Raw genomic sequence first — 26,947 nt, forward strand, 5'->3', positions numbered from 1 at the left:
CTTTATTAGATAATAGATAATTTAGTAATTAACTAAAAACCAAAGCAATCAAGCAACAGTGTACTGATAATTACACTGTATTTAAATACACACGATAAAATTATTCCATAAATATCTATGTAAACATGTTATGTGTCCATTGATTCTGAAACAAGTAAACATTTATTTGGAATATGTACATTAATTTTTACCTAATCTTCATACAAGCATAAGTGCAAGAGGATGTCCATCGCAAGCAAATCCATGCAAGATATGCATTTCTACATGCATATTTATATGCAAAATGCATGAAATTATGTCGGCCCGTTCAACTCTACAAGCATAATAACAGACTGAACCAGTTTTATTACAGCATCATCACGCTTCCCATTCTCTCGTGTACTCAATCACTGCACAACAACTGCCTCGCCCAAGATTATAAAGTGATCAATTTACTTTTTAGACAGGTCAGTTCAGCAGGCAGTCTATCCCTTCTTAAGTACTTATCTAGATACCAATTTCCATCAGGTTGTAATAAAGCTATCAATTGTTAATTTGAAATATATCGCAGGGCTTTTAGCTCAAATGGTAGAGCGCTCGCTTAGCATGTGAGAGGTAGGGAGATCGATACTCCCAAAGTCCAAAAGTTTTTTGTGATTTTTTGCACTTTTGGATTTGCAAATTGAATTAATTCAGTTTACCATGACAGCTCCACTGTTGAAATGTAAATTTGTACGTTATTATAGTTCTGAAAAGTGCGACTCGTTAATTACTTTTAGCAATTGAAAGTGCATTAATTTTATGTCGATACATTTAGAATTAATTAAAATAAATACTATTGTCTGATTTACATTTATTCAAATAAATTGAAACGTACTTAATGACAAGGTTTCGGCGAAATTTTCATTGATATGTCGGTAAGGTTACAGCTATTGTTTTTAATTTAAAACGACATATGTATGTACATACATACATACATATGTACACAAATTTCGTATTTTTCACCTTTGTACATATGAATACCATAAATTTAGCATTATAAATATTTGAACTACGTATGTGTTAATTTTTAGCAAGGTTGGAATTATCCATGGTTGTCGTATTGTTTTTATAAGAAGGCAAACCTAAATAATTGCGAAATATTTAACAGCTTTAATTAACTTTTTTCTTATTTTTTTAGTTTTTCTTTAATTAGTTTTTCTTTAATTAGGAAAAGTATTTTGATTTTTTTTTGATTTTATTAATAAATGGTATAGCGAAGATAAAGCTGACTTGCTTTTCGAAAATTTAGTTGAACCGGAACCAGTCTTAAAAATCATCATTTGCTAACTTTGCAAATGGGTAACTAAAATTTCATTTAATATGATACCTTTACTTTAAAGTTTTAAGTTTGCCGTTTTTCTACACTCTAAATAATCTGGCAACAATTTTTGTATATATTACTAGCCTGTGTTATGTATAAATTTACCACAGGTATACATTTGGACATATCCGATCTTCATTAGCAAGAAATAAAAAAATGTTGTCAGATTATTTAGAGTGTACAATACCCTGTTTAAAGATTTAATGCATCATCGCCTACTCACTTTATATTCCTAAAAAATATCGGCTAGATGTTATAATCCGGAACCTGTGTTGTTAAAATTCCTATAAACCGTGCACTGTACCAACTGGACTATTATATATGCCTCATACATAAAATTCAATGTATCATAACATTTTCCTGGTAGGTTCAAAATCTATGTGGTCAAAACTACCCAAAATTACGTAAAACATTTCAAAGCTAAAAATAGGGCCACATAAAACTAAAAATACAAATTATCTATTCTACTCTAGAAACTAATTACACGAAGACTTCCTCATCCTCACTGACGGAAATGTGCCATTTCGACATCCGTTCCCCCTGTACCCATCCCAATAAGAGTTTCAAATGAAATACCGAGCCGCTCGGCGTACTTACGAATTTCTTTCTCTTGTCTAGCTTTCTCTAGAATTAGGTCTAAGATTTGACCTGATTGTTGGCAGTCATTCTCTTTTAAAACCTTATTTTCCACTTTTAAAGCCCCATTTTCAATTTTTAAAGCCTTATTTGCTGACTCCGGATTTACATTTTTATGGAGACTATTTTCGTGAAGTGCAATAGCGACTGTCTCCCTTCTAGGGGTCTGGATTTCATCATAAAGTCTTCTTTTCTTTTGTTCTTCATTTTTATCAAGTTCTTTGGAACTTCCCCTTTTCCTCTCCTGCTTTACCTTCCTTGAGGGTTGCACCATGCTGAATTCTACGACCGACGATTGATCTTCCAAGTCGTGTCGTGGTGGTGGCGTTGCCCGTGGTGGAAATGAAATATCCTGACCGAATCCTTGAAATTGTTTTAGTACTCAAATTAAGTTTTTTTAACGCAAATTTTAGAACAATAATTTCTTCAAAAAATTTACCAGGTTTTCCTCCATCTCCATCCATCGTGATGTTATTGATGGCGGAATATATCCTAAAATTAAGACATATATATGTTAAGAGTTAAACACGAAACTATTAATTTTAGAAAATCTCTGTCTAAAATAGGATATGAAATATTTATTTTAGAATGTTTCCCGCATACCTTTAAGTATCGCCGTGATTTTTTTCAAAAGATTTGTCACCAAGAACTTTACTCGACCTTTGCCATTTCAATTATTCAAAAAAAATTATAACCATTCCTACGTTCACTCCACTTGAACAATCAACTGACAGATGTTCGACAAAAACGTAATAAATTTGCACACAAGACCACACCTGAACCCAGCCGTGTTAACCACACTTCAGATCAAAACGTCGCGAACAGGAGCATCAATTTACCATGTGGCTGTACAAAAATTCTATATGTATAATTTCAACAAAAAGAATAAAGAATAAACCTCTGAACTATGTTGCAGTGCTTGCCAAATTTCGCTCCCAATAATAAATTTTTTAGATAATTTAGAGTATTTTACAATAAAATTTGAAAGCGCGAGTTTATTTATTACCGTAAGCAGTTCGTGCATGTGTGTTCCTTTTCCACCTTACCTGCCCCGCATATTGGCAGAGGATTAGTTGCTATGGTGATTTTGATAAGTGGTTTATGTCAGTTGGTAACAGGTTTACTGCACAAATTGATATCCCCTTAATAATAGCTTCCCACCTTTCGAGATATTGCGCAGTGTAGATTTCGTCTCCCATTTCTGATATGTACATATCGTAAAGTTCACACGATTTTCCTCTCGATCTGCTCTGCTCCCGTGTTAGATGCGAACAATGATGTGAATCTCCATGGAAGATAAGCGTATGCAAAAGAGTAACGTTAATAAAGAGATGCAATTTGGACAGCCACAATTAATGACAATTATGGTCGAACCATGCAATGTATAATTTCAAGAATACTTGAAATTGTTTCTATATAAGTTTAAAATATAACCTCCTTTGATAATGTCATCCCTAATTTGAATCGATTACATCATGATGTAATCGAATCAAAATGCATTTTGACATTATTTAATTATTTTATGCAAAAACAATTAAAACCGGTTGGGTTATTTTATGTTAAGTCCATACTACAGAATCGTGTTTCGCATATGTTTGTACAATTCATACCAAAATGAAAACTGTAATTTATTAAAACTTTTCTAAATCGCTTGCAATTGCCTTAAAACCGAGTTAATAGATAATTATTACATAGTCGGTGCTAGTATAACACTTTATTCTTGACTCATAATAATTAATTGTTAAATATCGCTTCACAAGATCTATACGGAGTCGTCGTCAGCATCATCGTCACAACAGCTAGGACAAAGACTGTCCAAGAGTAAATTGAAGCACTTGTCAATGCAAGCCCTGATACATTCCCGTATCCAAATAAGAATTACAACTAGTAGAATAAGAGCCCCGACACCCAGACCCAATTGAAGTTTTCTAGAAATTCCAATTATACAGATAGTGTTCTTTCGAAATACTGAATATAATCCAGTTTTATAGGTTTATCACTTGAATGATGCTTCAGTAGTAGATCCGGGACATCGATACATCAAGAATGTGAATGAATTTTAGCAAAAAGTAGTGAAATTTCCTCCGTATCCCAAACAATTTTTATAGTGCTTTCCAAACATACTCGACACCTGATTACTGTGTTCAATCTTTTTCTAAATAATTGGTGGTTAGTTTATACTCTTTATTATGAATTTATAAAACAACTAGTCTTTAGTGCCCGTCTAGCGGGCACCTAGAAATCTATATAATAATGTAGTGGAAGTGTTTGTCCCTGAAAAAATAAAACATGATCCTTATTGGATGGTGTTTTTTTGGTGCAGCGGGCTCAGTCTTACAATCATTGCCCGCCGCATTTTTATTTTGCATATTATCTTTGGAGTACGTCTTTATACACAACATTCCTTGTAAACACTTTGTTAGAATTAGGCAATAAATTACCTTGTTCACATGTATTAGTGACATGGACTCTCACGTCAATTGATCGTCTAACTCTTGAAAATGCGACATATAGTTGCCCATGACCAAATACAGGGCTTGCGAGATAAATTCCCACTTTATCTAATGTCTGCCCTTGAGATTTATTTATTGTCATTGCAAATGCTAATTTAACAGGAAACTGTCTTCTTTTTAAGTGAAATGGAAGGTCAGAGTCGGTTATAAGGTCAATTCTGGGTATGAAAACTAAGTTTCCTTCAGCAGATCCAGTAAGGACTTTTGCAATAATCAAGTTTGGCTTTAATTCTGTAACTACTAATCGTGTACCATTGCATAGCCCACGCTTAGTGTTAAGATTTCTTAATAGCATAATTAATGCTCCAACTTTTAGTTTTAATTCATGAGGTGACGACCCAGACGGATTCAAGGTGTTCAAAAATTCTACAGGATAATCATCTCTGCTAGAGTCTTCATCAGTTACAATTGAATCTGTACTTAGATAGGTCTTGCATTCACCTTGTAGAATCTGCAAAACTTGATTATTTATTTTATCCACCTCTGCGTTTGTGGGACATAAAATTGCCCTGTTACAAAATTGTTCAACATTTTCAGGAGTTAAACAATCTCCAAAAATATCCTTTACAATGTTTTCCGAGGCCAACATTGATTCTGGAATTTCTATTATATTTTCACCAAGTGAATGTTCATTAGTTAATTCTCCATCACCAAGTTTCATTAGCCATTCGCTATATTCAATATCAGTGGATCTGACATTACTGTCAAGTTTTAAAACCTGAAATTTTCTCCACAGATGGCTAAATTTGATGCTTGCCTGTACAATTGCCACTGCATCTGCATGCGGTATTATTGGCAAAGTTTGCCTAAAGTCACCTCCAAGAAGTAAAACTTTTCCTCCAAATGCAAGATCGCTCTTCATTATTTCTTTCAACAATCTGTCGATGCAATGTAATGCATTAGCTGACGCCATAGTGGCTTCATCCCAAATTAATAATTTTGCATCTCGAATGACTTTTGCATCTTTAGAAGTCATCTCTATTCCAGAGACAGATGTTTCATTCAAGTTTATAGGTACCTTGTATTGGGAGTGATAAGTTCGACCCCCTTTCAGTAAATTGGCAGCTATACCTGTCGATGCAACAGGTAAAGCTGTCTCACCTTGTCCTCTAACATGGCTCAAAAATGTTTTATACAAATAAGTTTTTCCGCTCCCTCCAGGACCGTCAAGGAAAAAACATTTCTCAGTCCCATCTGAGGAATTCATTGCAGTTTCAATTTTTTCAAATGCCTGAAGCTGTTCTTTATTCAATGTTGATTTGAGATTTTCCCCGAGGTCACGCTCGACTTCAATATTTACAAAATCGTTCAAGTTTAAAGGTAAATCTCTCGGAGGATCCCTTAAATTGTAATTCGAACATTTTTTACCATGGGTAATCAGTGTTTCTGAGATATCTCTAAGTGCATATGATTCACACATTTCACAATCTTCATTGGATGTATGTCCATGAACTCTTGCAAAGTCTTCAGTCAAGCTTTCTTTGTGTGCAGCCCACAAACTGGACATATCAGGCGATTCACCGAATACGCATATATAAGCAAATAACTCGCGAAGTTGCCTCGGCATTGCAGCATAAGCTGCATCATTTAATGTGTCATTCCATACGGTTTCATCGGAAACTAAACCTCTGGCCTTTGCAGCCTCATAAAATGTGGCATGTGCATGCCCCTGATATTCCAGTAAATCATCATATTTAGTGGGTCCTGCAACATGAAGAAGCAGAAGTCGCAAAAAATATCTTTCGCTATTTTGTTTCATATTTGCTGAATACAATCGCCCAATCACCTTATTATTATGTCCATCCTTACGTCTCACCCAAGAGTTTGTTCTATTAAATACATAGTATTCTGGAATTTCAGAATATTTGTATTTCCTTGCTTCAGGGTCTTCGCAATTAAGCTTAAAATATGCCGTTAAAGTAGTGTCAGTACTTTCTGCTCTGTCAATAGCTTCTTGAATTCTACTTGGATCAAAAGTTACTCGCTTTGTACCTGGTAAATCAACTTTCAACCTAGTTATTGAATGCGTTTTGTCCTGCATTGGCAGTCGAAAAATTCTCCAAGCTGCCTCAGGAGGACTAACATATCTTGAGTCTACATGTGTTTTTATTTCATCTAGTTGTAGTTCAACCAATGCACAATCATGTCCCTTATAAGCATATTTGAACAAATATTTAACGCTTCGAATAGATGCGCAAACTTCAACGTTAATATGACAATTATACTTTAAACTCAAGTATGGGTTATATGGCACTACCCATCTATTGTCAATTTCAATATTTTTATCAGTCATAACTGGGGGTTTACTACGCCTCCGGTATAAAGGATACCCGTTGCAATTTGCAAATGTTTCTTCCTGAAATTGCTTAGGAAATTCTTTTTCACATGTGCCTTTTAAGGTTTTACAGGGTGACCTGGAGTTGGGTTTATCACACGGTCCATGAATCATGTTTTTTGTAACGATATCAAATAATCTTGGATGAGTATCCTTATTTGGTATTTCTGCGCAAACAATCTTATCAATAAGAGCTGTGGTTTTTGGCTTATCCACTTCATTAAGAATTACTAAAATGTGTGCATGAGGCAAGCCTCTCTTTTGAAATTCAATAACATGAATTTTTGCCTGGATATGTCCGAGAACATCCTTTTTAAGTAAATCATCAAGAAGTGATTTCAATTTAAGATTGAATACTCGTGAAACCAAATCTGGTCTATTTTCAGGTTTTTGACCGTGCTTTAAATTTTCAGTAATCTCTACCCATTTTGGATTACATGTCATTGTAATAAACAAATCTGGTTTTCCAAATTTCCGTACCATTGACATTGCGTCTTGATAATTTTGAGTCATATTTCTTGTGCTAGCTTGAAAGGTTGAAGGGAGAATCGTTCGTTTCCCAGGAACTATTCCTTCTTGCTCTGCTGCTGATCCTACATGGTCAACTAAAGACTCGTAATCATCAGCTCTCAACTGCTTCTGATTTTGCCTAACAAAATTTAAATCGTTGGCTTCAGCTTTTACATAAGCATCAACAAAATACTGCTGTGTAAGCTTTCCAGCACTTAGAATTGGGCTAAATGTCTCTCGAATTGAGAATAAGTAAGAGTAGTACATTTTTAAGGTTACCCTTTTATGTGCATTAGGATTTGTTTGATTTGGAATAAATAGTGCCAAGTCTTCTCCCCAACCTTGTTCACCTTTTGGATAAAGGATTGGGTACGTTAAAGCATCAAGATTTTTATTCAAAATGCTGATTCTTTTTGTTTTTGGTGAATTTTCACCATTAGGTCTCAAATGGATTAATAAATCCCGTTCAAAAGGGGGCTCCCCGTCAAGGTTGCTGAAGATAATTGCAACTTCATTACATGCTTGCGCATTGTATCGGCGTTGATCAAGATTCCGGTCTTGGACAATGGCCATAGTAGCTTCGCTAACTGCATGGCCTTCACGTATGGCTCGAGCATTCTCATCTTTCTCGAATTCATGCAACATTTTGTATGCCATAGCAAAAGGGTTGTCCTTCATAATATCCAACAAATTTGCCATTACATGATTTCTACATGCAGAGTTAGCTGGTTCATTAAGCCTACGATTATTGGCCTCGTCAGGGTCTAAGATATATAATTGTGCGTATACTCGTGGTTCTCCCTCTTCAGGGTGTAATGTTCCAGCTCTGTGGTAAATTTGACCATGAATTCTGAAACAGTATGGACCATATCCAGGAGGAGATGCAATTTTTGCTCCAACTGATGCAAATGCAAATGCACTATTGTATGACCTTATGTTATCCATGAAATTCTTAGAATCAGGATCTTTTCCAGTTAAGAGTTTTTCATTTTTCTCAAAATTTGGTATTCGTAATTTTCCTTTATTACAGCAAACTGTAAATTTTTTATCCACAGGTCGTTCTTGTAAAAAATTTATTGCATTGCAAAATTCGCATGACACATTCATGTTACCTAAATTATGCAGAACTACGGTATCTTCGTCTGGACTCTCAACGACAGCAGCGTGAGCTGTTTCCTGTAATCGCCTATATGCCACATTAGCTCGGTTTATCCGTTCCCTTTCCAGTCTTACATTACGCTGTTCAGGTGTCTCATTTTGTCGGTTTTGAGCAAATCTTCGTGCCTCTGTTATATGTCGAATTGACACTTGCTCTTCGGTTTGCATTAGTCGGCTTATGGTTGTTCCTTGAGGATCTCCAGCATGTCTATTGGAAGACCCGGCTTCCGTTTCACCCGGCAGTCTAAATCTCTTTGGTTCTGGTTCAGGCTCAGAATCTGAGATGGTAACAGTTTGTTCTTCTCGAACAACAAACAACTGCTTCTGTCGAACCATTATAATGGTTAGCTTGATTTCAGTTTAAGTTAATAATTATTTTGCCAAAAAGGTTTGTGCCACTTTAGGCTATTTTCCTCAAATGCTTAAATTCCCCGAAAGGTTAAATCCCCGAAGGGTTAAAATCCCCCGAACGGTTAAATTCCCCGAAGGGTTAAATTCCCCCGAAGGGTTAAATCCCCGAAGGGTTAAAATCCCCGAAGGGTTAAATTCCCCGAAGGGTTAAATCCCCGAAGGGTTAAAATCCCCCGAACGGTTAAATTCCCCGAAGGGTTAAATCCCCCGAAGGGTTAAAATTCCCCGAACGGTTAAATTCCCCGAAAGGTTAAATCCCCGAAGGGTTAAATTCCCCGAAGGGTTAAATTCCCCCGAACGGTTAAATTCCCCGAAGGGTTAAATTCCCCCGAAGGGTTAAATCCCCCGAAGGGTTAAATCCCCGAAGGGTTAAATCCCCGAAGGGTTAAAATCCCCGAACGGTTAAATTCCCCGAAGGGTTAAATTCCCCGAAGGGTTAAATCCCCCGAAGGGTTAAAATCCCCGAAGGGTTAAAATCCCCGAAGGGTTAAATCCCCCGAAGGGTTAAATCCCCGAAGGGTTAAAATCCCCGAAGGTTAAATCCCGAAGGGTTAAATCCCCGAAGGGTTAAATCCCGAAGGGTTAAAATCCCCCGAACGGTTAAATTCCCCGAAGGGTTAAATTCCCCGAACGGTTAAATCCCCGAAGGGTTAAAATCCCCGAAGGGTTAAAATCCCCGAAGGGTTAAATCCCCCGAAGGGTTAAATCCCGAAGGGTTAAAATCCCCCGAACGGTTAAATTCCCCGAAGGGTTAAATCCCCCGAAGGGTTAAAATCCCCCGAACGGTTAAATTCCCCGAAGGGTTAAATTCCCCCGAAGGGTTAAAATCCCCCGAACGGTTAAATTCCCCGAAGGGTTAAATCCCCGAAGGGTTAAAATCCCCCGAACGGTTAAATTCCCCGAAGGGTTAAATCCCCGAAGGGTTAAAATCCCCCGAACGGTTAAATTCCCCGAAGGGTTAAATCCCCCGAAGGGTTAAAATCCCCCGAACGGTTAAATTCCCCGAAAGGTTAAATCCCCGAATGGTTAAAATCCCCCGAACGGTTAAATTCCCCGAAGGGTTAAATTCCCCCGAAGGGTTAAATCCCCCGAAGGGTTAAAATCCCCGAAGGGTTAAAATCCCCGAAGGGTTAAAATCCCCCGAACGGTTAAATTCCCCGAAGGGTTAAATTCCCCCGAAGGGTTAAATCCCCCGAAGGGTTAAAATCCCCGAAGGGTTAAAATCCCCGAAGGGTTAAATTCCCCGAAGGGTTAAAATCCCCGAAGGGCTAAATTCCCCGAAGGGTATGTATATAATGTGTGTGGATGATGTATATATGTATGTAGTGGGTGTGATGTATGTATGTAGTGGGTGTGATGTATGTATGTAGTGGGTGTGGTGTATGTATGTAGTGGGTGTGATGTATGTATGTAGTGGGTGTGATGTATGTATGTAGTGGGTGTGGTGTATGCAGTGGGTGCTGCTGCTGGGTTGTGGCTGGCAGTGGTGATGAGGATGATCTTCGTTGCCCTGCCCTACAAAAAAAATTTAATAAAGGGGTTGGCATGACAATCAATAAACGTATTGATTGCCATGCGAACCATTAATTAATTAGTAATTGCCACCCCCACTTACTCTTTAATTGATTAGGAGAGCTGGAGGAGGAGGAAATTTGCTGCTGTGTGGCGGCAGTGGTGATGGTGATGATTGTCGTCGTTGCCCTACAAAAAATATAAATAAAAGGGTTGGCATGACAACCAATAAACGTACTGGTTGCCATGCCAACCATTAAGTAATTAATAATTACCATCCCCACTTACTTTAAAGTGATGAGAGCAGGAGGAGGAGGAAATTTGCTGCTGTGTGGCGGCAGTGGTGATGGTGATGATTGTCGTCGTTGCCCTGCCCTACACATAAAATCTAAATAAAAGGGTTGGCATGACAACCAATAAACGTACTGGTTGCCATGCCAACCATTAAGTAATTAATAATTACCACCCCCACTTACTTTTAAAGTGATGAGAGCAGGAGGAGGAGGAGGAGAATTGCTGCGGCTGTGTGGTGGCAGTGGTGATGATTGTCGTCGTGCCCTACAAAAAAAATATAAATAAAAGGGTTGGCATGACAACCAATAAACGTACTTATTGCCATGCCAACCTTTAAGTAATTAATAATTACCACCCCCACTTACTTTTAAAGTGATGAGGAGAGCTGGAGGAGGAGGTGGAGCAGAAATGCTGCTGCTGTGTGATGCCAGTGGTGAGGAGGATGATCGTCGTCGTTGCCCTGCCCTACAAAAAAATATAAATAAAAGGGTTGGCATGACAACCAATAAACGCACTGGTTGCCATGCCAACCATTAAGTAATTAATAATTACCACCCCCACTTACTTTTAAAGTGATGAGAGCAGGAGGAGGAGGAGGAGAATTGCTGCGGCTGTGTGGTGGCAGTGGTGATGATTGTCGTCGTGCCCTACAAAAAAATATAAATAAAAGGGTTGGCATGACAACCAATAAACGCACTGGTTGCCATGCCAACCATTAAGTAATTAATAATTACCACCCCCACTTACTTTTAAATGATGAGAGCAGGAGGAGGAGGAGGAGAATTGCTGCGGCTGTGTGGTGGCAGTGGTGATGATTGTCGTCGTGCCCTACAAAAAAATATAAATAAAAGGGTTGGCATGACAATCAATAAACGCACTGGTTGCCATGCCAACCATTAAGTAATTAATAATTACCACCCCCACTTACTTTTAAAGTGATGAGAGCAGGAGGAGGAGAATTGCTGCTGCTGCAATGCTTGGAAATGTGGCAATGCGTGTCGGTTTGAGTTTAGTGGGGAGACGGGGAGTGGAGAGATGATCATCCATAGTCGCCAGCCGTCAGCGAGTAGACTGCCAAATAGCAGTAGACTACCTGACGGCAGGTGGCTAAATGGTCCATCGTGAGAGATAGAGTAGAGGGTGAGACAGTATGCGGGGCAGCGAGTTGGCCGCCTGCTTTTGTCTGCCGAAGAGCAGTACCACACCTGACGGCCGGCGGCCAAGTGGCTCCCATGAGAGACTCACTGCATGTCATGTGAAACAGTGTACGGGTGGTTCAAATCAAAGTTTGCAGCCAATTCTTATATGGATACATTTACATCAAAATATTAAAGTACGGCCCCATTAATTGCTAAAGATAGATAAGTCGAGTTTTCCACCACCTGACGTCATCAACACTTACTCAATTACATATCAATAATTACCTATTCCTCTGACTTCATATTGTGGAGACAGGATGTGAAGGATTAATCTAATTTGATTAGATAAGCAAATAAATGAGTTACATTTAACAATAGAATGAAAATATGCAATATGAGCTTATCTTTATGGCATAATATGTATTGATGCATCTCGGTGAATATGTATCGAAGTTGTGCGCACAAACATAATCTTGTTCAATTAAACCTGATGATGTACTTATTAATTTAATAATTTTTTTAAATTTCATGATCAACTAAATATTTAGACTTTACTCAATATTTCTATAAACACATTGGAATTGCAATATTTTTGTATGTGTGTTCACTTAGACGAAATAAAGCAACAGCAATGAATTATGCTTACACAATACAGTTGACCTACACTGTAAGCCTAATGTTAATCTGAAGAGAATAAATTTATTTTTGTACTTCATATCCACGCCAGTTATGATTTGTATTATTTGTCGATATAAACGGAAGTATTTAGCAATCATTTATTTCATCAAATTCTAGCATATGGAAAAAGTTAAGACAACATGTTTTATAGAACAACCTTCTTATTAATGTTTCTAAGAAAGTTTTCACCAACAGTAAAATTCAGACTTTCGTCATAACTAACTACTAACCTAACCAAAAGCTATTAAAAAAGAAATGAATGTTTCATGCACGTCATTATTGTTTTATAAATCTTACAAATGTTGGCAAGCCTTCCAGAACTTTTTGATATAAAAGAGTTTTCATATCGAGGGAAAAAAGTCTGACAGTATTATGAATTTAAGATTCTTAACCCTATAAATAAACCAGGTAAGGAACGAAGCCAATGCATATTTCGTTTATAAATATTTAAAGTAATTAAACCAAGATATGGATATGCGCGTGATTAATTGCAAGCTTGCAAATCGATTTTTTTGATAAATTCTTAACCAAGAATGCAATTTTTTCAATGTCATCCCCTCTACCTAGATCGTTAAAACCTTAGCGATGGACAAAAATTAAATACATACAGCCAAACCGCTTTGTATTCCTTTGAAAGTGCACATTTCAACTAAGAACTAAAAATCTGGCTCTCGTTCTCAAAATATTTAAGGGAATAATGTGAAATCTGCATTATTATATTAGGAGAAAAATTGCTCAGAAAATAACGCTAAGATTACTGAACAAAGATGGAAAGCGCTTGCAAATTAGTGGAAGGAACCCTCGCAAAGATTTCCGTGATTTACAAATTCCCACCCGTTTTCGGTGTTCCGGTAAAGCCGAACAAAAAAGGCAGATATATCTTCCTTCCTTTCTTGGTTATTTCGATTCTCAACGTTGCCTGCGTACTGGGATTAGGTGTCATCCTTAAGTACGCATGGGATGGGCGTCTTGTCATAAGTTTTGTGTCCCTCTTTATCCAGTTGGTTGTCGGGTTTGAAGCTGTATCGAATATCTGCTATGACATAATCCTCTACAACGACTGGCTCCAGCTCAACTGGATTTGTCGAGAATTAAAAAAATTAAGTAAGCTTATTCACAATGTAGTGTTCTAGCTGATACTCCGAAGAAAATCAGCTGTTGAGAAATATCTCGATATTTTCTGCAGTATTCTCAAAATTCAGAGAATTTCAGTTTTTAAAATTTTATATCAACACCTCTCTTGTATTAGTGTAAGACTATAATGACATTTTTTCTCAGGACGGGCAACAATGATTTCTACCGGCATGAAGGAATGGTCACAGCTACGCAGCAAAGTATGGACGTTGCACCTGCAGTCCGGTTTCTACATACTATTTGCCCAATACACCCTACTTGGTCTGAGCTGTTTCTTTGGACCAAAGCTGGATGGCGGGTACTACTATTTTCAAATCCTTCTTCTCACGTCCAGCTGGGAGGTGACATGCCTTGGAAAATTGTCACGCTGCGTGTTAACCCTCACATTGAACTACCACATGCTCATTGGCGCAATCTCCATAGTACTGTATGCCTTCGAATTTATCGCCTTGGCGACAGACTGTGTCACGGCAAATTGTGTCAAGAATCGATCCGGACATCCCGCCGCAGCCCGTGCGGACTACGCGGCAATTTCAATCTTAGTCTGTAGAGTTAACAAAATCGCTCGATGGACCGTTTCAATCGCGACAGGGTTAGGGTCTGGAATTTTCGTTGTTTCAATGTCCGTCGCGATCAAGTACTACGGCAAGGTTGACATCTTCGTCTACCTGATATTCATTATCTGTTCGAGTATTATGATTTTCGTTATGGGGTTAATTTGTCCATTCGCGGCAAAATTGAATATCGTGTCGGTACAGTTTGTGGATGAGTGGGGACGTGGAGAATTTCGAGAAGGGGGCGTTAAGCGGCATGTCCGGTTGGCCAGAGCGATGAAAACGATTGGAATGGAATGCAGCGGGGTTGGGATTATTGGGCGGGTGACACTGCTTCATATGTTCGCGGCTTGGTTAGATAATACGATGACCGTTGTGTTGGGATTAAACTAGATTGGACTTATTTTTAATGCTGAAATAAAGTCAATTTCTGTTATTTATTTTTTACTAGACATTTAAAATTAGCTGCTTTATTTATTGTTTAACTAATCCAAGTTCTAATTTAAAATTAGAACTTGGATAAATAAAATAAAATTAGTAATTTTATTGTGATAAATAAAAACATAAAAATGTAACATGGTGTTTCATTGTTTAAACATAAAATTTAATAATTAATCTTAATTAATTAATTGATTTAACATTATTACACAATTTTAAAATATAAAATTACGCAAGAATTAGCTAGTTAATGACTTCAATACTATTTTTAACGATCACACAAATATTAAGTCAATTTAGTTTTTATGTTAAAATGTGAAATAAGTGCATGAAAACTATAGTTATGCTGGTAAACTTATCTGGTAGAATAATTTGAGAAATTATGCCAGTTAGAAAGTGTAAATTTTCATCAGACTGTAACCATTTAAAACCCCGTTAAATTAATTCTTTTTAATTATAATGGAAAAACTAATTTGATGAATTCTTTTGATTCTCAACTATTATTATATGTACGGAATATTAGTACGTAGAAATTCCAAATCCTACTTCTCCAAGAATCTTATCCCCAAAAGATTTTCGATTTAATCTGAAAGCGATAAAAAAATTTACATTAATTCTGTAGATCTTTCAGCGGTAAGAAGTAGCAGGTAGGCGACGAGCGGTACGAATTTGGACGGTACACGGTAAGTAGTACTCGCCGGGCAGCTCAAACCTACCAGCAGCATTTTTTACAGGAAGAACATCATCTGGGTTTAGTAAAAATCGAAATTTAATTAATTCCACCAAAATTTAATTCCATTAACGTGTAATCTGTGTCCGACTGGTTAAAAATAAGGTAAGTGAATACTATTAATCTTGTCATTATTGTTTTTTCCAGTTTAATTACTTCAATAATAATGCAATACGTACTTACCAACAGTTGCATTGTTTACTAATTTTTTGGTAATTTTGGCACTTTCTACTCTTGACCGTGGTCAAGAAATGCATATTTTGTTCTAATACCCCCTCCTCCCCCCTTTTTTCTTTTAGTTGAGACAAACATGAGTCATTCTGGACGAGGAGGAGACAGGGAGCGAGACCGTTCCAGGGGTCGACATAGAGATGATCACTCTCCAGAAGAAAATCGTGGTCATTCCAGTCGTCGACACCGAGACGATCGCCCTTCAGAAGAAAAACGCCGTCATTCCAGTGGTCGACACAGAGATGATCGCTCCCCAGAAGAAAGGGATCGTCCCAGGGGACGGGACAGAGTCAGAGAACATAGTCGCCCCCGATACGCCACCTGAAGAAGAAGGAGGTGGTGTCGTCTCTGGTGGTGGCGAAGATGGTGGTGCTGGTGGCGGCGATGATCGTGGCGGAGGACGTGGTGGACGTGGCGTCCGCTCTGGTCGCGGCGGTCGAACTCGTCAAACGCCAGAGCAGCGCAAACTCGAGCGTATCGAGCAGCACGATCTCGTCATCTCTCGCGGCATAGACCAGCACGGGGACAAGTTGAAGAAGCAGGGCAGCACTGGCAGACAGGTGAACCTTTTAGCGAACTACTTCGTCCTCCAGAAGAGGACTGACTGGGCGATTTACCATTATCACGTCGACTTTCTCCCCGAAGAGAGGAACACGCGGGTTAAGAAGACTCTCCTCCGAGCCCATCAAACCGTTCTCGGGGCGTATATTTTCGACGGGAGCTCTCTATACTTGTCACACAGACTTTCGCCAGAGGTGAGTCAATTAATTAAAATGTTTACTGGTGTAATTATTATTAAATTAGCGCATAAATTGGTATCAATCTTCTTAATCATTTCCAGCCCCTCATTCTCTCCTCGTTACACGTCAACGGAACGATGGTGGAACTTTCCGTCCGCCTCGTCGCCTCCTTGGATCCTACGGACGTCGTATATTTGCAAATTTACAACATCATCGTTCGCAAATGTCTCGAATTCATGGAGTTGGAGGAACTCGGTCGCCACTTTTACGATCGGCATCAGGCCATCAAGATCGAGGCGCATCGGCTCGAGCTCTGGCCTGGGTATAAGACGTCGATGCGAAATCATGAGCGCGGTGTGTTGCTCGGGGTGGAAATTACGCACAAGGTCCTCAGGACGGATAACTGTTTACACGTCATGACCCGGTTGAGGGGAGAGCAGAATTATCAAGTGAGTGGTTATCACTAGTTAATAATTAAACTTTAAGTGATGCTTGTTTTAATTTAATAATTATTTTACAGCACGTCATCAAGGAAGAATTAGTGGGCGCCGTCGTGATGACGCACTATAACAGAAAAACATACCGCGTCGACGACATCGACTGGGATAACAGCCCCATGTCAACCTTTGACATGAAAGGGGCTGCCGGAAGTGCCGGAGTTGGCGGAACTGTCACATTTGTTGACTATTTTGCTCAAAAGTATGGACTTGTCTGCACCGACATGCGGCAACCGATGCTGGTGTCCCGTCCGAAGAAGAGGGATTACCACAGGGGGCAAATTGGGTCGGTGCTCCTCATCCCGGAATTTTGTCAAATGACCGGACTCACGGATGAGATGCGGTCCAACTTCCAATTGATGAAGTCTCTCACGGGGTATTTGCACGTCAGTCCGGAGCGGAGGGTGGATGCGGTGAGGAAGTTTATGGCGAGGTTGAAGCGAGCTCCGGGGGTGAGAGATTTTTCATTTTTTGCGCAAAAATTGAATTTTTTTCATGTGATTTTTCTGATTTTGAATTTTTTCCTAGGTGGACGAAGAACTGAGTCGGTGGGGGCTGAAGTTCGACAGTGACCTCGTCCGCGTGCAGGGTCGCGTCGCGGACAGAGAACGAGTCATGTTTGGGCTGAATCAATTTGAAACAGTGGGGGACAGGGCGGACTGGAACTCTGCGTTTAGAAGTGAGATTTTATATTTTTCTTTTAAATGTCATTTAGAAGAGAAAGATAAAATTTATGTTTTCCAGATCACGAAATGGCGTCCACCGTCCCTCTCAATTACTGGGCGGTCATCGTGCCCCAGCGAAATGCTCAACCGATTGATGAACTCATTACAAGAATGCAGCGAGTCGGAGCGCCCATTCGATTCAGGCTGGCCAATCCGAGAGAAGTGTAAGATTTCGGCGAGTTATGTGAGATAAGGTATCTTAAATTATTTACCGCTATTTGCTTATCATTTGTTGCAGGATACGAATTCCCGACATTCGCATCCCCACTTACTTGGCAGCTATCGACAAAGCCATGGCTAACCAGAAGGGGAAACTCCAGCTGCTCTTCATCGTCCTCCCCCGACAAGTCACGGACATTTACGCCGCCGTAAAGAAACGCTGCGCCGTCGACTTTGGGAGTGAGTGACTTTAATACAGCAATTAATTTATAAAAAATTAGCTAATCACATACTTTTTTAGTCCCGTCGCAATGTTTCGTCGCTAAGAATGCTGCCAATCCGAGAGGTTGTAGTGGTGCAGATTAACGCCAAGTTGGGAGGAGAGCCGTGGTTCGTGCAGATCCCGTTGAAGGTGAGTTTTTCTTTGACTTGGCGGACCACCGAATGACCTCTGACCTCCTTATTTTCAGAGATTAATGATTGTCGGCTTTGACGTTTACCACGGCGGCAAGCGGAAGGGGGCCAGTGTGGGCGCTATGGTGGCAACGACGAGCGAAACGCAGGCGAAATATTTCAGCACGGTCAGCTTTCACAACAGCAAGGAGGAATTGTCTTCCAATCTGTGTGGCGACATTACGAGTCTAATTCTGGGCTGTTTTTTGTCACAAAATTTATATTTCTGATATTTTTTCGAAAATTGTCCACTTTTTCCTCTCCTCAGAGTGTCTGCACGCTTTCAACAGTGTAAACAAAGCTCTGCCCGACAGGATCATCATGTATCGCGACGGAGTGGGTGAAGGGCAGTTGAATTTCGTGTTTGAAACGGAAATTAGGCAGATTCGGGTTCGCTATTTGTTAAATATATTCATGTTTTATCTATCTTTTTGAATAGCAATTAATAATTAATTAATAATTATAGAACGCGATGGAGCTAGTTTACACATCTGCTGGGCGACCTCTCCCCAAGTTCACATTCATCGTCGTAACGAAGAAGATCAACACGCGAATCTTTGCGAATCCTAGTCCCTGCCGGTTTGAGAATCCCGACGCTGGAACGATTGTTGATGACGCTATTACCCTGCCAGAGAGGTAAGCAAAGCAAAGATTGATAAAGCTGCCTTATCATGATGTCATACTAGTTTTTGCGTGTTTTTCTGCACAGATTCGACTTTTACCACTTTTTGCTCCACTTTTTGTAGGTGCTACTACTGCTTTAATGTGGATTAAATCTCGGTGTTTTATAATCTTCGGTTTTTATTAAAGGACGAAATTATATCACTAATTAAATCTATCCATCTCATTTGTGTGCTGTCATTTTTTCGCATCGAATCACCGTAAACTTTAAATATCGTCACAATTTGACACCAAGGTAATTAGTAACTATAACTATGACGCATTAATAGATAAGATAACTTTTACGATTAGCATGCCGACATATTTTTATGTCGGCATGCTAATCGTTGCATGTGAAATCGATAGTCAGATTGATAAGCGACGCGACGACTGTCGGCCAAGTGTTCTCTCATGCTGAGATTGCATCATCATTATTTTTTAACGAGCAGCCCAACTGGTCGGGCCATGTTATTTATGTGACGGAGTTAAATACGTAGTTTCATCCGTGAATTAAGCATTATCATTTAAATTTAATTAATAATATGTCTGAGGATGAGTGGTGGTTACCAAGTGATAGTAAGTACATGAATATTTACACAAGCACGATATTTTAGAAAATAATTTTATTCTGTTTTTAAAACGATACGAAATATTTTGATTTTTTATATTCAAAATTAATTACATGTCAGTACAGATACAAATCATAACTTTCACTTTTCACAGGTTCCTACACTTCGGACGACGAAACATCCGATCTGGATGAGGAAGCCGGCGACGTGGATCGGGACATTAATGGAGGAAATGTCGACGTGAATGGAGGAAATGTCGACGTGAATGGAGGAAATGTCGACGTGAATGGAGGAAATGTCGACGTGAATGGAGGAAATGTCGACGTGAATGGAGAAAATGTCGACGTGAATGGAGAAAACGTCGACGTGAATGGAGAAAATGTCGACGTGAATGGAGAAAATGTCGACGTGAATGGAGAAAATGTGGACGTGAATGGAGAAAATGTCGACGTGAATGGAGAAAATGTCGACGTGAATGGAGAAAATGTCGACCTGGATAGAGATGTCGACGTGATGACGAGGGCATTAATGAACACTGTGGTAATTACTAATTAAGTTCCCGTAATTTATATACAAAAATATATCCCATAACACTCAATTTCTTCACCCTCGTCAGGTGCTCGACGCAATTTTCGCCTGCTTCGACCTTCCCGACCTGAAATCAACCAGACAAGTTTGTAAAGAATGGAATAAAGCCGGAGTCCATGCCTTGGCGATAAGGGGAGTTATCACTGTTGTCAACTTGAAAAAGATGTGGACTTGCTGTGACCTTTCCGACGCCGTGCCACCAGAATACGACACTAATCTCGCCAAAAGGGTCATTGTCATGGGGGAATGTTCCTGCCCTGGGTCACTAGGTCTCGTGGACCATGCGCTGTCCGAAAACTTTCCCAAATTTGTCGCACCGATTCAGCAAGTCGTAGAGGAAATGGTGCTCACTGTCGACGTCAACTTCTTCTCCAACCTGCCCCGTTTCCTGGACAATTTTATCAATCTAAACTGTCTCTCCGTCACGATTGACTTAAACTCTCGGCGACAAGAGGTACTTGATTGCACCAACCCCTCCGTGCAACTGCCCTCCTTGAAGTCATTCATCTTAAAATACACCCTTTACAATGTTGCCCTGCTGCGACGTATTGCTCCCATTCAACAATTAATCCTCAACTCGGCCCCCAAGCTGGAATTCGTGACTATGCCTCCAGGACTGAACACAAGCTTGGAAAATTGTCCAAACATCAAAATCTTTGAGTTCGTGGCGTTGAAGGAAGGAACAATAAATATTCCATTTGAAATCTTGGAACCGATAAAAACATCTCTGCAGGAATTACTGTTATCTTCACAATTAAAGATAGCAAGTGGAATAGTAAGAAATATACATGCTAATTTCGTATAATTTTACAGCGTAATTATTACCAGAATTTCTTATAATTTTTGCAGGTCAATCTCCCTCTCATGCCAAATTTGACCACGCTTCACGCCCCCTTTTCAAACGTACTGCCCAGTTTTTTACAGCGTGACATATTTCCAAACCTGAAACATCTCGGATTGCTGCTGGATGGTTCGTGGCGGACGAGAAATATGACGCTAGGAGATCAATATCCGAATATAGAATCGCTGCACTTGAAAGGCTTAAACTTTTTGAAAATTTCGGATAAAGGAGACATTTCTAGAATTTTAGCATCATTTCCTTCCGTCAAGAAACTTAACCTGGAATTGGAGATGGTTAAGAACGTTAAGTTATATGAAAGGAAGATTCTGTTAAGGGATGTCCTGAAAATTTTTGAAGGCTGGAAGGACTTGGTCCGTGCACATGTCGAAGTCACCTACGCCGAGAATATGAACGTTGTGGAGGCAGTGCTTAGTGGGATAAGGGCGTGGAGGGGTAATTTAAATTAACTTGCCATAATTAATAAAGTCAAATAAGTAACTAAATGTATTAACTTGTGATCTGGTGGAATATTTAATGTAGGACAGAAATCAGTCGTTTTCCACCGGTTTGACGTTAACACTGGTTCTCCTACAAAGATTAATATGCCGAAGCCATTCCTATTTTTGCCACCGAAACAGCAATTTTCAAGGGTGGAGTTTCATGGCTTTGGGGTAAGTGTTTTTTGGCGTATTTCTAAATTAAAATATCAAATTTTAAATATTAACCATTTTGAAACTGATTTTGTATTTATTTTAATGCAGAAAAGTAATTTGGTGCAGCCAAAGAATGAGGAGCGCGAGACCATCCTGGAGGAGGCGATTCGGGCGTTCGCTGTGAAAAATGAGCTGCCTGGATTCTAATTTTACGTTACAATTACTGCTTAACTTTCCATTATTGACATTTAAAAGCATTGACTTATTTATTTCAAACATTTAGACCACATACATTTACTAATTTAATTAATTGTACAATGTATGGAATTGCTAGATTTTTGCTCCAAATAAATTTTTTTTAATTCTAATTTTAATTTTTTTTCCTTTTTTTATTTGCGGAAATCATTCTCTGTATTTTATTTGACTTTATTACGTAACTCAACAAACTATATATCTATTACGTAACTAAGTAAGCAGTGTCTCATTATAAGATTTATATATTTTAAGATTTTTCTCATCCAGTGTGTTTTTTTAGTTTTGCATAAATAGTAATTATCATACTTCGCAAACATCTTTACTTTTTACAACACACATCAAAATTGCCTATAGATATTATCTATACAAATATCAAGTTTTGTTATCTTATGTTATCTTATTATATTATATTAGATAACAAAACTTGATATTTGTATCATATATGTACGACGCATACATACATACATACTCATCCTCATGAGTTTACTGCAGTAAACTAAATTATGAGTCGAACTACGAACATTAAATATTCACTGTTGCTTCATTCCGAAAGAAAATTGATTAATTCTACCATGCTTTATACTAAATAAGGCACAGGTTATTTAAGAAATGATTATCTCAACAAAAGTGACACGTGAAACCGACTTTGACCTAAAAAATTGGAAATTATTTTAAGCAAGTTAACATCAACATAATATGTACACTCAGAACCAACACTTTTCTCAAATGAGATAAATTCTCATGGATGCGTAGTTTCCTTTAGGCAACGATGTACAAGAAGTTAAAGTTGGTTTACAATTTTTTTACATGTCCTTAAAATTTAACCTCTTCCTGCATCCAGGCGCTCCGATGTTATGCAAAATCAGCAATTCATAAAGGAGGGGATATTCTGCAATATTGCTTAATAAACTTTTACGAGGGACGCACGCGAAATCTGTTAACAAATATGACTGAAGAATAAATGTGCTATCGTTTAAATCTTTATTGGATTCATTTTTATTACTGCAGGTTAAATAAATTTTTTGTAAATATAGGAATTACACACTTTTTCACTCTTACTAAAATTGAATCAGTCACGAAATATTAAAGAAAAAAATCATGGCGATGGCAGAAAACCAAATCAGGGTTTTCAAATCCTTAAAGGAAACCAGAAAGCCAGAAGTTGCAAAAATTATTGGAGAAATTCCAGAATGGGCAGCTGGCCAGGTTTCCCGAAGTTGTCCGGCCAAGTAAGTCCTTTCGTTTTAATTTTACTCTAAATTTTAAATAGCAAATGTCTTCTACCGATCAGGTGGGACTATCCGAAATTCAGACTGAACCACACTTTCGACGGCTATCAAATGATAACCAAATTTGATATTAAAGGAGGCAAATCTGGCAGCGTTTCTTTCACTTCAAAATTTGTGTCGTCGGAAGCCTTCAAAAGGGCAGAAGCATCACAGAAACCAATAATTAGCGAATTCTCCACCAGAACAGCAGGTTCAGATGCGAAATCTGCACTTGGAAAAATTGTAGCTATGGTAAAATATTTAACTTAACAGTAAAATAAACTTGTTTATACGCATACATTTAATAATAAAAATGGAACATTTTTTTAATTGATAAACCAGATACTTCAAGCTACCGATAATTGCCAATACATCTGCACATCGGAGATTTGTCGAAATCCAATCGTTATTGGACACGCCGGCTTCATGTAACTAAACCAACCATGTCATAATTTAACATATTTAGCTACACATACGTATCTCCATACTTTGAATTTGCAGGTACGAGCTTGACCCGAAATCTTTGCACTGTATATCGAGTAAGTCTCTTAACCTTTTAAAAACATGATACACTGACATTTCAAACTATTCAAAATTTCCGCCAATCAGAATACGATTCCGCGAATGACTTCAGCCTGCACGCCATATCAGCACATCCCCTAACCGACCCGGCGACCGGCGAGACGTACAATGTTGGCATCAGCATAGTTCCCGCTGTCAAGTGGAAGGTCGTAAAGTATCCGCAGGGATGCAAGTCAAGTCCGCTCAAGGAAACTTTGAAGAAAGGGAAGATTATTGGGTCGCATTCATGTCGAACGAAATCAGGTGTCCCGCTGCTCCACTCGTTCGGAATGTCCAACAATTACCTCGTCTGGATTGATCAACCGTGCCACTTCAATTTAGCCAAAGCAATTAAGTTAATGTTTAAAGGTTTCTGTCAGAGGGAGGTGATGGACTGGTTTCCAGAGAAGAAGAACCAATTTTGTAAGTTCATACAGAAAATAATTTTTTCCAAATGTGTTGTTTTGTCTACATTATTAAATTCTTTAGATATCTTTAACAAGAAAACACTGAAAGTGATGAAGACTGAAATTCTATCAAAGGATGCCTTTGTGTTCCTCCACATTCTCAATTGTTACGAAGAAAATGACCATCTAATCGTGGATCTCTTTGGAATGCCGAATATTCAATTTGTCGATGCTCAAGTACTTGCTAAACTTCGAGCTTGGCATGTTCTAAGAGATGCAGAGTGTCCACGCCTTCTTCGCTTTGTGATCCCGTTAGGTGTCGCGACAATAGGAATATGTCCAGAAAACAAGAATTTGGTCAGTGTTAATTCTACCGCAACGGCGTTAAAAATCGACGACAAAATTTTTCTTCAACCTGAACTAGTGTCTGATGTCAAGATGGATTTTCCGACTTGGAACAAGAAATTTTCTGGCAAAGATCTCCGATTCGTTTGGACAACGGGTGCATTATGTCCTTCCGTGCACCATCATAAGGTTATAAAACTTAAAACTATTTGGTTTGGTAAACTATTTGGCAATGAAGGAGAAATGGCAGGATTTTATGGTATGGCTGGATGGGAGGGATTTGAGAGAGGTCGGAAGGGCTTATTTTGATTCAGAAATTCCTATATCCCTTCATTCTGTTTTGTTCTCGGGTTAAATTGTTTAAACAATTGAGCAAAATGTAGAATAAAGTCAAATATATTGATGGTTTTAAAATTGCATTTGTCATTACTTTTCCTCAAAAATATAAAATCTACTGTTTTTTTCGAATCATATTTGGTTTATTGCTGCATATGTACTAATTATACATTAATTCGTTCCTGGAACGTACATCACTATAACCGATAAATTTTTGAAGGCAATTAACAATAAACATTTACTGACACGAGGCATGCATGGATGTACACCGACGTTGCAACAATGTTGGAAGGGGGATATTGCCCACCCAAAAACTCTGTCCCCTCAATCCTCCCTTGTTATTAATTCCCCTTCTATCCTATCATATGAAAGTGCCAACTCACTAGGGATAAATCTTCATTATATATAGCTTCCGGATTATAAGGACATACAAATAAAACTTTACTGATCGTTCCTCTTCATGCTCTAAATTGTTATGACGAAGATCCGAATGAGGTATTCGATCGTGATTTCGTTGGGATAGCCAATGTTCAATAATGTGACGTTTCAGTATGCCCAAAACGTCGCTCGGGGAAAGATTCATATCTTTAATCGATTCTTCCAATGACTACATTTCTCAAACACTTAACATTTCCTGAACATGAATTCTAGCCACGCGGTTCGGGTTATGCTTTGTGAGGTGGCCCAACTTCATTACATCCATAAATAGAAACCACGACTAGCCGCGGCAACTCATTGCTGACAACAGTTCGGGTTGGTAAGTTCCGGTCCGAGTTAATTTCAGAAATCAAGGGGGATCCTACAGCTTGAACAACAAATTTCATTCCTCCTTTACATAAAAATTCTAATCGATTTCATCGCGAATCGATATAATTTTCGTTGAAACATTACAAAAAACTGACCTTAATGTTACCTTGTTTCTAAAACATATCTTACTTTCTGCCATAAATTGTACCACCGCTATTGCCAAGATTACTGCACATATGGCAAAGATTGGTCGGATCAATCCTACCGACACGGGCGTAGCCTCATGAAATACTACTCCTTCTCTCGGATTACCGAAGAAGCTTTGTGTTACCTCAAAATATTTCTGCTTTCCCAAATGTGTTCCCCTAACCCGCAAAAACAAACTAATCCTGTACACCTTATTCCACATCTGGTTCAAACCAGCCGCGTTCAAGTTTCTCCACTCCTTCGCAAAATATGGCGCCAGCAAATTTCTAATTCCCACTTTAAACTCCACATTCCTAAATGGCGAGTCACCCCGGTTTCGCACGCCGCGACGATTTCCCTGAAATTTAATTTGTTTCGCGATATCATCTAAGACATCATCGCTACACAGAAGGGCAATAGTTTGATGGCTTTTGTCGGAATTTTCGAGAAATACTGTATCCACCATGGTAGACACCGACTTGGTACTTATAGAAGAAATCTTTGCCTTAAATTTCGTCAGGAATTGCATAAATTTCGGATTCTGCTCACTGCTCAAGATTAACTCTGGAATGATATATCTCGACAAGTATGGTTTGTACGTATTTGTGCGGGAATCAAAAGCAATATCCATGGCTACAATTGGAATGTCCCAATTTACCAGGTCGTCCATCCCGCTTGGCGTCTGGGGCGGGACGAGAACGGCCAAGCATGAATATATCATTCCTTGGTACACATTTGACATCAGGATGAGATTCCCAAAAAACCATAACGTTATCAAGATCAAGATCACTTTGCCTGTTTGATATGGTTTGCCACTTGTTTCGCCAACCTGACCGAGGAGGAGGGACGTTATGGTGATTAGTTTGTCAGCAACCATTGTGACCGTCAAGATATTACGATTTGTGCCTTGACACGCTAAGAATCCCACTGTTGATACCACACTTATTAAGAGACAAATCCACGTCTCAACGTCCAGAGGAGACACAAACGTCTCCACCCCACTTGCATGGGTCGACGGGTTGGTAACAGTTACGAAGTTGAACGACTTAAAGTTGACTTGAAAAATGGCGTCACGGAGAAAAAAATGATTAAGGCGGGTAACGAGTAGACGACCAAAACTTTCGTTATAGGAATAAGAGAAAACGTGGTCTTCAATCAAGGTCAGATTGTATTTGGCCGCAATTGTCGCTATCGGGCAAAAGTCGGGATATTTTGAATTTGTGAACCCGCTGTGTAGCAGACCACACGTTGTGTTGATTGAATCGTCGACAAACGCCGAATATTTGTGCATGTCCTTATTATGAGTATGCCAAGCTTGACCGATTTCTTGAAATGTGATGAT

At 38.8% G+C, this 26,947-nt stretch overlaps 5 protein-coding genes across 5 annotated transcripts; 3 read left to right on the forward strand and 2 right to left on the reverse strand.

The window, feature by feature from the left end:
• Positions 1-807: 807 nt before the first annotated feature.
• Positions 808-2,957, reverse strand: LOC110850287. Its single transcript, XM_035851968.1, has 3 exons — positions 2,582-2,957; positions 2,418-2,470; positions 808-2,341 (listed from the first exon to the last, which is right to left on the reverse strand). Exons 2-3 carry the CDS (start codon positions 2,440-2,442, stop codon positions 1,845-1,847), a joined length of 522 nt encoding a protein of 173 aa, XP_035707861.1. The 5' UTR covers positions 2,443-2,470; positions 2,582-2,957; the 3' UTR covers positions 808-1,844.
• A 783-nt stretch (positions 2,958-3,740) lies between these two features.
• Positions 3,741-8,830, reverse strand: LOC110850511. The gene is made up of 2 exons (XM_022097948.1): positions 4,420-8,830; positions 3,741-3,946 (listed from the first exon to the last, which is right to left on the reverse strand). Exons 1-2 carry the CDS (start codon positions 8,828-8,830, stop codon positions 3,741-3,743), a joined length of 4,617 nt encoding a protein of 1,538 aa, XP_021953640.1.
• Positions 8,831-15,755: 6,925 nt separating this feature from the next.
• LOC110850513 (piwi-like protein Siwi) lies at positions 15,756-18,963 on the forward strand. Its single transcript, XM_035852450.1, has 11 exons — positions 15,756-16,370; positions 16,457-16,804; positions 16,876-17,304; positions 17,381-17,531; positions 17,597-17,741; positions 17,816-17,945; positions 18,038-18,148; positions 18,207-18,317; positions 18,412-18,579; positions 18,656-18,825; positions 18,936-18,963. The coding sequence occupies exons 1-11, from the start codon at positions 15,756-15,758 to the stop codon at positions 18,961-18,963; spliced, it is 2,406 nt and encodes an 801-aa protein (XP_035708343.1).
• A 329-nt stretch (positions 18,964-19,292) lies between these two features.
• Positions 19,293-21,868, forward strand: LOC110850251. The gene is made up of 6 exons (XM_022097711.2): positions 19,293-19,425; positions 19,573-19,958; positions 20,035-20,781; positions 20,856-21,300; positions 21,388-21,518; positions 21,609-21,868. The coding sequence occupies exons 1-6, from the start codon at positions 19,392-19,394 to the stop codon at positions 21,705-21,707; spliced, it is 1,842 nt and encodes a 613-aa protein (XP_021953403.2). The 5' UTR covers positions 19,293-19,391; the 3' UTR covers positions 21,708-21,868.
• Positions 21,869-22,853: 985 nt separating this feature from the next.
• Positions 22,854-24,645, forward strand: LOC110850514 (retinoid isomerohydrolase). The gene is made up of 6 exons (XM_022097950.1): positions 22,854-22,984; positions 23,047-23,275; positions 23,366-23,451; positions 23,525-23,562; positions 23,633-24,007; positions 24,074-24,645. Exons 1-6 carry the CDS (start codon positions 22,854-22,856, stop codon positions 24,643-24,645), a joined length of 1,431 nt encoding a protein of 476 aa, XP_021953642.1.
• Positions 24,646-26,947: the final 2,302 nt, after the last annotated feature.

The sequence above is a fragment of the Folsomia candida genome, unplaced genomic scaffold (assembly GCF_002217175.1).
Source record: "Folsomia candida strain VU population unplaced genomic scaffold, ASM221717v1 Fcan01_Sc005, whole genome shotgun sequence".
NCBI classification, from domain to species: Eukaryota; Metazoa; Arthropoda; class Collembola; order Entomobryomorpha; family Isotomidae; genus Folsomia; species Folsomia candida.